General features: G+C 38.4%; 2 protein-coding genes across 2 annotated transcripts; both read left to right on the top strand.

Moving 5' to 3' along the window:
• Positions 1–311: 311 nt before the first annotated feature.
• LOC111396358 lies at positions 312–3,448 on the top strand. Its single transcript, XM_023022775.1, has 3 exons — positions 312–890; positions 1,300–1,467; positions 1,689–3,448. Exons 1-3 carry the CDS (start codon positions 348–350, stop codon positions 3,414–3,416), a joined length of 2,439 nt encoding a protein of 812 aa, XP_022878543.1. The 5' UTR covers positions 312–347; the 3' UTR covers positions 3,417–3,448.
• A 1,011-nt stretch (positions 3,449–4,459) lies between these two features.
• Positions 4,460–9,105, top strand: LOC111396356 (protein NTM1-like 9). The gene is made up of 6 exons (XM_023022773.1): positions 4,460–4,709; positions 5,687–5,991; positions 6,984–7,283; positions 7,393–7,791; positions 8,065–8,412; positions 8,630–9,105. Exons 1-6 carry the CDS (start codon positions 4,526–4,528, stop codon positions 8,909–8,911), a joined length of 1,818 nt encoding a protein of 605 aa, XP_022878541.1. The 5' UTR covers positions 4,460–4,525; the 3' UTR covers positions 8,912–9,105.
• The last annotated feature ends 23 nt before the right edge of the window (positions 9,106–9,128 follow it).

The raw sequence follows: 9,128 nt of genomic DNA, 5'->3' as shown, positions 1-9,128 counted from the left end.
GTCGCCTAGAATAATGGCCTCAAGAAATGAATCCAACCGCAGTCGAGATCTATGGCGATCATGCTTGGCCGCAGCGTTGAAGACTGCATTAGCCTGCACTATAGTTGGTTGCATCACTCTATATGCTCCCAAGGCCATCAAGCGCGAAATAGCGTTCCCCGCATTTTCATACGTGACGGTTATCCTCATTGTGACCGATGCCACATTAGGTGACACATTACGCGGTTGTTGGCTCGCCTTCTATGCTTCATTCCAAGGCGTTTTTCCAGCTATCCTCAGCCTGTGGTTGATTGGACCTTTCTCTTCTTCAAACTCCAACGAGTAATTCAATCTTGACGCCTAGAATAATGGCCTCAAGAAATGAATCCAACCGCAGTCGAGATCTATGGCGATCATGCTTGGCCGCAGCGTTGAAGACTGCATTAGCCTGCACTATAGTTGGTTGCATCACTCTATATGCTCCCAAGGCCATCAAGCGCGAAATAGCGTTCCCCGCATTTTCATACGTGACGGTTATCCTCATTGTGACCGATGCCACATTAGGTGACACATTACGCGGTTGTTGGCTCGCCTTCTATGCTTCATTCCAAGGCGTTTTTCCGGCTATCCTCAGCCTGTGGTTGATTGGACCGTCACGACTCACCACGAGCACCACCGCGGCCATGGTGGCAGTGAGTGCATTCTTGGTGGTGCTACCTGAGAACACCCACTTGATATCTAAGCGAATAGCACTTGGCCAGATAGTCATTGTCTATGTAATAGGCTTTGTCAATGGCATGCACACTGAACCCGTTATGCATCCTATCCGTGTGGCTGCAAGCACAGCCCTTGGAGTGGTGGCTTGTGTTTTGGCCCTTTTGTTCCCCTATCCAAGTTTGGCATGTCGTGAGGTAACAATATTGGACATTTCCTAGTAAAATTAGCTGCTAAAACCATATCTATTTTCAAAATAAGTTAAAAGAATCTCTCGTATAGAAAGACATGCACATTAGTATTATTCTACATGGATATCGTCTCTGTTATTTGGAAAAAGATGAGAATTTTCTAGCAATTTTTGAGACTAATTTTGTTTTTTAATCCTAAACCTGTATGAAGTGAAATAATAAACATAGACAAGATATCGCGTTTCGCTCTCATTTTCTTCAAGATCATCTTAACCACAAATTTTATGGAACTATAACTTTTTTCATCAACTTTTATCAAAATATACTAAAAATCTGATTTTTAACTAAACCAAACAAGGTGTAATATGTTGAATGATTAAATAGAGGACTAAATGTTTATGTTTTTGTGTTTCAGGTGACAGAGAATTTCAAGCTTTTTTCTGATAATGTCTCTGAAAGGTTAAAGCTCATTGTAAAGGCATTTTTGGCTGAAGATAACAAGTTGAGACAGGCATTAATCTCTCAAGAGAAATCCTTGTCTGTCCCAGGAAACAAGCTTCTCCAAAGCATTAAGTCGAAGCAAGTAAGTCTATGTACAGACATGTTTGGTTGGTACAAAATATTGAACATGATCGAATGATAAAATGAAAAAGACTACTAGACTAGAATATCTTCTTCTTTCTTAGTACCGTCCATACCATCTAGCCTTCATTACCTTACCGAAAATGTTGTTATTAATTCCATTTCTATTTATTAAGAAGTGAATTAAATTTTATAACTTAATCTGCGAATGTTCATGAACAGGAAAGCATGCAGTGGGAGAGGTTTATAGTCATGTTCTTCAAATCGTATTGTACGAATCCTGGAGAAAGGCTGCAAGATCTTGAAAGAATCTTGAGAGGAATGGAGATTTCTCTAACCAATTGCTCTCAAATTCCAGTTAGATTAGCGGATCCACAGCTGGAAGATGAACCAACAAATAGTCTAGAAGAACATATTTCTAATCAAATAAAGAGAATGCCCCCTTTAATGACAATTATCCCAGAATCACAAACAGAAAATGATGTGAAATTCCTCCAAAAACTTCATACCATTATCCCTGTGACAGATAAAGATTTGCCCATTTTGTTCTTCTTGTTCTGTTTGAAACTTCTTCAAGGCAAATCAGCAGCTACTACCCCAAATGTTTCTGCCAAACACGGACCAAATGACTCAGAAAAACAGAAAAAATCATACTTTGGGAATATTTGTAGTACTCCTATTCGAATAAACAAAAGGAGACTAATGCCAGCTTTCAAATCCTCTCTCTCATTAGGCTTTGCCGTTCTACTTGGTTTGATGTATAGCAAGGAAAATGGTTTCTGGGCTGGCCTCCCGGTTGCCATAAGCCTTACATCAGGAAGAGAAGCTACGTTTAAAATCGCAAATGCCAAAGCTCAGGGGACAGTTATTGGAACTGTATATGGTGTAATATGCTGTTTTATTTTCGGAAAGTACATAAAACTCAGGTTCCTCTCCCTTCTTCCCTGGTTCATTTTCAGCAAATTTTTATGCAAGAGCAAAATGTATGGACAGGCTGGTGGAATTTCGGCAGTTATAGGTGCAGTACTGATTTTGGGTAGGGAGAATTTCGGTCCTCCACGTGAATTTGCTATAGCCCGAATAGTCGAAACCTTCATTGGTTTATCTTGTTCCATCATGGTAGATGTTCTACTTCAACCTACAAGAGCTGCTACTATGGCTAAAATTCAGCTTTCTACGGTTCTTGGGACGCTGCACAAATGTGTTGGAATGATAAGCCTTTGCACGTCGACTATTTCCAACTTCGAAGAAGGCCAAAAGAAGTTGAAGTTTCAAGTAAACGAGCTAGGAAAATTCATTGGGGAAGCTGCGGCAGAGCCTAATTTCTGGTTCTTGCCTTTTCATAGTGCTTGCTATGGTAAACTCCTCGACTCATTGTCAAAAATGGTAGATTTCTTGCTTTTCGGGGCTCAAGCCATCAAATTGCTAGAACAAGAATCCAGGAGATTTGATAGCAAGCACTGGAAAGAGACTGTTTCTAAGCTAGATGGTGATCTCGAGCTTTTTAAAGAGAGTGTCGTCTCTGCAATAAAATGTCTGGAGGAAATCAGTATGATCAAATCGCTGGCAGCACTCGACAAGGAGTTTGAAATGAGAAAAGGCTCTCTTGATCTCGAACTTGGGAAAAGAATACCAATCGATCCATATGTGGTCCAGGTTTCTTCATCAAATGAAGCTGATTGGACGGTGAAAAATGTAAATTCTTTTCTTCGCCATTCAGACGAACTTCTTAGCCATATCAACATAGAGAAAGACGAGGAAGATCTCAAGAACCAAGTGATTTTGAGCTTGAGTGCCCTGGCTTTTTGTATGAACAATATAGCGAGAGAGACCAAAGAGATAGAGAAGGTAATCAAAGAAGTTGTACAGTGGGAGAATCCGTCAAGCCAAGTAAATTTGTATGACATTTTATGTAAAATTCATGCAACAACAAATACTGTAACAATTTGAGATCAAAGTAAAGGATGCAAATATTCTTTTAAGATGTGAATGTGATTTATGAATTGCCATATGACGATTCAACAAAGATTCGAACCGTTTTCATCGTTGGACAATGCTACATATACATAATTTCTTTTAATCCTTTACCTACTATTTACAATAGGGGGTAAGGACCACATTTGGAAATGGTTATATTCATGTGGGGCCACGTGAGTTGTGAGACGGGGGACAACTTTCGGTACAAATAGAATTTTTGTTCAACGTTTGGGGTTGGTTGTGCAACTAAAACTCTAGAATGAAGAGTGTACGACAATCTTTTAACGTTGCGCCGTTCACACAAAATATGTAGCTTATATTGACGAGTAATAATGTCCCAACAAAGACGGCTTTATTAATTACCGGAATTGGTTAATCCTATATTTATTTGAAAATTTGCATGTTTGAGTAATCAAATTCAATTATTTTTTATCGTGTTACCAGAGTCAATTACTTATGTAGCTTGTTCACTCCCTCGACTTATTTATAGTAAAATCAAAACTACTTCTACAGACGAGATAATTATTTTACTTTTACCATCAAATTTTACAATGCCTCAGTCTGCTTAAAATTAAAAATTAATAAAAATATTACTTTTAGTCATTCAAAACCAAATATTAATTTCAACAATACGGTATAAATAATTAATCATACATTCAATATCATTCTTTTATAAAGTTAATAATAATTCTTTATTAAAGCTCTAAAAAATGCTTTTGTGGCCTATTTTCGGACCGTACCCAAACATTGCAAATAATAAAGCGACTTTGATTGGCACGTGAAGATAAAGGATGCAAAGCAAGCCAATCCAAGTTGCACCTTGCCTTCCAAGAATAATCCTTGCCTTCCAAGTTCCCACTTGCCTTCCAAGAATAAATCCTTGCCTTCCAAATGTTCCCTTGCCTTCCAAGAATAAATTCTTGCCTTCCAAGAGTCCCATATTTCGAACTCACGACCTCTGCTCTGTCAGGTTTGACAGCGTCCGTCCTTTGCCAGTGGAGAAGTGCCCTGGGAGCCCTAATCATATAGCCAAGTTTGAGGAAAACCCTAATTTCTATTTTGATTGAGATGGTGAATATGTGATGGGTTCTGATGGAATAGTAAAGATGATGGAGATGGAGGCGTTGCCGAAGGGATTCAGATTCCGGCCGACGGATGAGGAGCTCATAAATCATTACCTAAGGCTCAAGATCAACGGCCGTCATTCCGAAGTAAAGGTTATAGCCGAAGTTGATGTCTGTAAATGGGAGCCCTGGGATCTTCCTGGTATTTGTTTCGGTATTTATGTACATATATTTGTGTGTGTATTTCTATATTACTATCAATAGATATGTGTTTGTGGAGAACATGTGCTTATATGTCATGATTATTCGATTCTTAGATCTTTGCCCTGGAAGCACGTATAGGGAAAATAATAATAATAATAATAATATTCATCTTGTGTGGCATATATACTCTTGTTCTCAGCACAAAATTGTAAAATTCTTTCGAGTAAGGAACTATGAATGTAGAATTTGTTCTGGGGAATTTTCCCTTATGTGCAATTTTTTAAGATTTTTCTTTTTTCTTTTCTATTTTTTATTTTTTTAGGGAATTTTTATAATCTGTTGGAGTAGAGTGGGTGGGAGAGCTTATTTAGTGTTTCTTGAAAACCATGATCATCTAACAATAGATTGAATATGTTCCTGCAAGCAAGAGGTGGAGTTGCCAACCCATGAGAATACCTATGAGACTTAAAGGGTACCTGCTGACCCTAACAAAAGTGAACGAAAAGAAGAGAAAGATTACAAAGAGATCCGACAAGGTACAATGTTACTGTGCCCGAACAAATGAAGACCAATCTAATTGGATCTTTGAAGTGACCACGGGATGCTCCTGCACATTTTTATCATGGCTAGATGGCCTCTGCCTCACATCTGGTTTTAAAATAAATGCATATCAGAAAGAACAGTTGATTTGAATACTAAACTAATGGAACAAATGTGTTTTGCCAATTATATTTCAAATTAGTCCCTTTTACAAAGCGGAAGATAGTGGAAAATGAGGATCAATGTAGGCTACTCTGATAATTATGGATAAGGGTTAGTTGAGCACTTGAGCTGAGTTGATTTCCTTGGCGAAGTTGTATCTTGTATTTTGCTTCAAAGCTACATTCTTTATTTATTTATTTATTTATTTTAAATTTGTTATGTATGAGAAATTGAAAAATTAAATCTATTGGTGATGCGTTCTTTTCTGTGCAGCACGGTCAGTGATCAAGTCTGATGACCGTGAATGGTTCTTCTTCTGCCCGCGCGATAGAAAATATCCAAATGGACAACGTTCTAACAGGGCCACAGAAGCTGGTTATTGGAAGGCCACTGGCAAGGATCGTACTATAAAAGCTCGCAAATCATCCTCTTCTGGTTGTTCTAATGCCCATTTCATTGGCATGAAAAAGACTCTGGTTTTCTACAGGGGTCGGGCTCCGAAGGGTGAACGTACAAGCTGGATCATGCATGAGTATCGTGCTACTGAACCAGATCTTGATGTCACCAGTCCTGGCCAGGTCAATAGCTACTTAATCTCTCCACCCCACCCCCACCCCCCAGTTCGTTTTTTTTACTTTTGAGGACTTCAGGGTTCAAGTAACTTTGAAATTATTGACATCTACCCTTTATCGGATGAGTTTGCCAAGTAAATATGCTATCTTAAACATCACCTGTTTCATATTTTGTATCGAAGATGAACTTGCTTTGACTATTCACTCCCACATTCTCTCTTATCAATTTAATCCTTCTTTTCTGCTTGTTAAACTCAAGTTGAAGATTGTGTTAATGAAAGTTACCTATTGATGATTGTGATCCTTTGAACTGTCTTCGAGCGGTCCATTTTTATACTACTTAGTCAAATTGCAGTTACCTATGAGGTTCATATTTTGATTGCATTATAGTTATTAATCTATGAAAATAAGGGGCAGAAAGACTGCCATGCAATGTCAATAATATATAAGCTTTTATGCAGAAAGAGCTGAGAAATCATGTTTGATCACGTTTGAAAGAGTAAAATGTGCATTATCATACACTGAGCTGGAAAAGATCCATATACAAATAAAAAAGATGATTGTGATTTTTGAAGAGTCTTTCCATGACGGCTTAAATCTCTTGGCAGATTAATTACTGGGCTTAAACCATTATTTATGTTATCGAATTACTATCTATGTTATCAGATAATTCGTCGTCTTGTTCCTGTGCTACTCACCATGACCTGATTGCCTCCAACACCTCCCCTGCAACCTCCAAAAAGAGTGTATTTGTTGATGATCTATTCCCAACCACCCTTACTTGCACGTCTTCCCTTTCTCTTCTTTGATCCATCTTAGGAGCGCTTGGCAGCCTCGACCCGAGCAGAAGAATAAAAAGGGTGTGTGTGTGTGTGTGTGTTTGTTATTTTGGTTAATCAATTAAAATTTGACGATTCCAGTATTATGTGTGTGCATATCTGGTTTCTTATCCTGTATTTTTAGTCTTGGTTTTCAGCTTTCTCTATCACATACTGCAGGGAGACTACGTCCTATGCCGTTTGTTCCACAAGACAGATGAGAAGCCAGATAGTTCTAAATATGATGAAGCTGAACCAACCGGATTGTCTCCTTCCACAAACAAATCCTCTCCTGATGAGACATCATCAGATGTTTTTCAAGAACCTTCAGTGCTAGATATGCCAATATGCAAGGAGTCTGGGGATGAAAAGGGGCGGTTGACCTACGAGTCAGAAAACACGACTTTTAACATTCTTACATCTGTTAAAGGGTACAGATCTGATGGAGTATTTCACTCGGCAGAAAAATCATCTCCTGAGGTGAGAGGTTTATCTATTTAAACTTTGTTGGCAACTCTCTCCTATTTTGTCCAACTTTCTTGTTAAAGAAAGTTAACCTCCAGAACCATTGTCTCATGTATTACTTCAGGTATATTCACCACTAAGAGCAAATTCAATGTGCCATGATTCCACAAACAATCAAATTGATCATAATGTTGTGTTGCCATTGTCATCACACAATTATACCGAATTGGGGGCTTGCATAGGTTCACCATTTCCTGATGACTTTGGCAATGATCACAATGGATTTCATTTTCAAGATGGCTCATCTGAACAGGACGTGTCCCTGTCTGAGCTGTTGGAAGTCCTTCAGAAACGTCACAATTACTCTTATGAAGAGCCAACTAATCACAAGCACTCGGTCATGACTAACGAATGCTTTGTGCCAGAACACACTAACAGGCTGAGTGAGAGGCCATCTGCAAACTGTAAGCTAGGTGACTATAAACACTACAGAGGGACAGATACTGAAATGGTTCAAGAGCAGGTTAGGAAGCATATGATCTGATATGTTTTAGAAGCTGCATTTTTGGAATCGCGTCGTTAAAGCATATTTTATGTTTTAGCTTGAGCATCTCTCTATTCCACAGCATTGTGTCTGAAATTTCTATATAAGATCTATTAGTCGTGGTTATGTGTATAAGAATACGATTAATCATTGAGTGATTAGTTTCATTTATCTTCTCAAAACCATCCAGTCATGGTGTTGTTCCAGAATATACTGTCTATTTCTCTTATTAATGTCATGGACTTCCTGCAGGGGCAAACATCTTCAAGATTCTTCCCTGCTTTGTCATTTGATGGTTCTCTTTCAAATTATGCTGCTGAAAAAGATGCTTCATCTGCCAATACTGTTATGGATTCATATTGCAACCCACAAGACTCACTCTATCAGGCAAATCCAATCGAAGATGGTAGAAATCCTGTTGGTGGAACTGGGATCAAGATTCAGTTGCGCCAGCCTAGAAGTCTACAAATTCCAGGAAGAGCTCAGGGAACTGCCTCTAGGAGAATTCGTCTGTTGACGGAACCTGGACCAGATTCTATATGTACTGACAAATCTTTAAATGCCAGCATCACAGAAGAACAAGAGTCAGCAGTTATGGAGGTGAGGTCCATTTACTGATGTGGAAAAGTGTAGACTACTTAATTTATTTGTGATACTCAAGCTAGATACTTGACAATTTACTCGAGCATGATAACCGTTCCTTTAGATATAAAAGCGCACTGCTTCATTGATGAATTGCCATGGCCACTGTGTTCATAAATTTTATTTAGAAAATGACATGCTTTTTCCTGTTCTTACTATTGCTTTTTGAATGCAGGTTGGCAAAGATATTTACAGAACTTCCAAGTTACCTGAGCCAGAGGGAAGAATTCTCAATAAGAAAATGAATACTGCTCAAACAAGTAATCCAAGACTTCAGTTAACAAAACAGGGTAGTGAAAATGACAGTGCAAAGACAGGGTCGTTTATGTTATTGTTTGCTCCTAGGGTCGCACGTTATTTGACCCTATATGCTGTCTGCTCATATCTAATTATAATCCTGTCCATAGTTTTCCTTGGGGTATGGAAATGTCCGAGTTTGCGGTCTTTGCATGGTTAACGTGTCTAATCAAGTCGATTGTTATTGAGGTCGTAGTTCTTTGCAGCTTGTGTAAATCCTATGTAGGAAAATTTCATGTTGCACAATAAACTAAACTAGTTGCAAGATCTGTACTTCAGATTTCCTTAAAGCTTGTTGGATGGATTTACATTTGTACAAACTATTATTGTTGTCAAATTTTCAGCTTATGTGTATGGTAAAGCTTAATGTAGATTTT

This window comes from Olea europaea, chromosome 6 (genome assembly GCF_002742605.1).
Source record: "Olea europaea var. sylvestris chromosome 6, O_europaea_v1, whole genome shotgun sequence".
Taxonomy (NCBI): domain Eukaryota; kingdom Viridiplantae; phylum Streptophyta; class Magnoliopsida; order Lamiales; family Oleaceae; genus Olea; species Olea europaea.
Note: the sequence above shows the minus strand (reverse complement) of the source record. Positions and strands in the feature narration are given on the sequence as shown.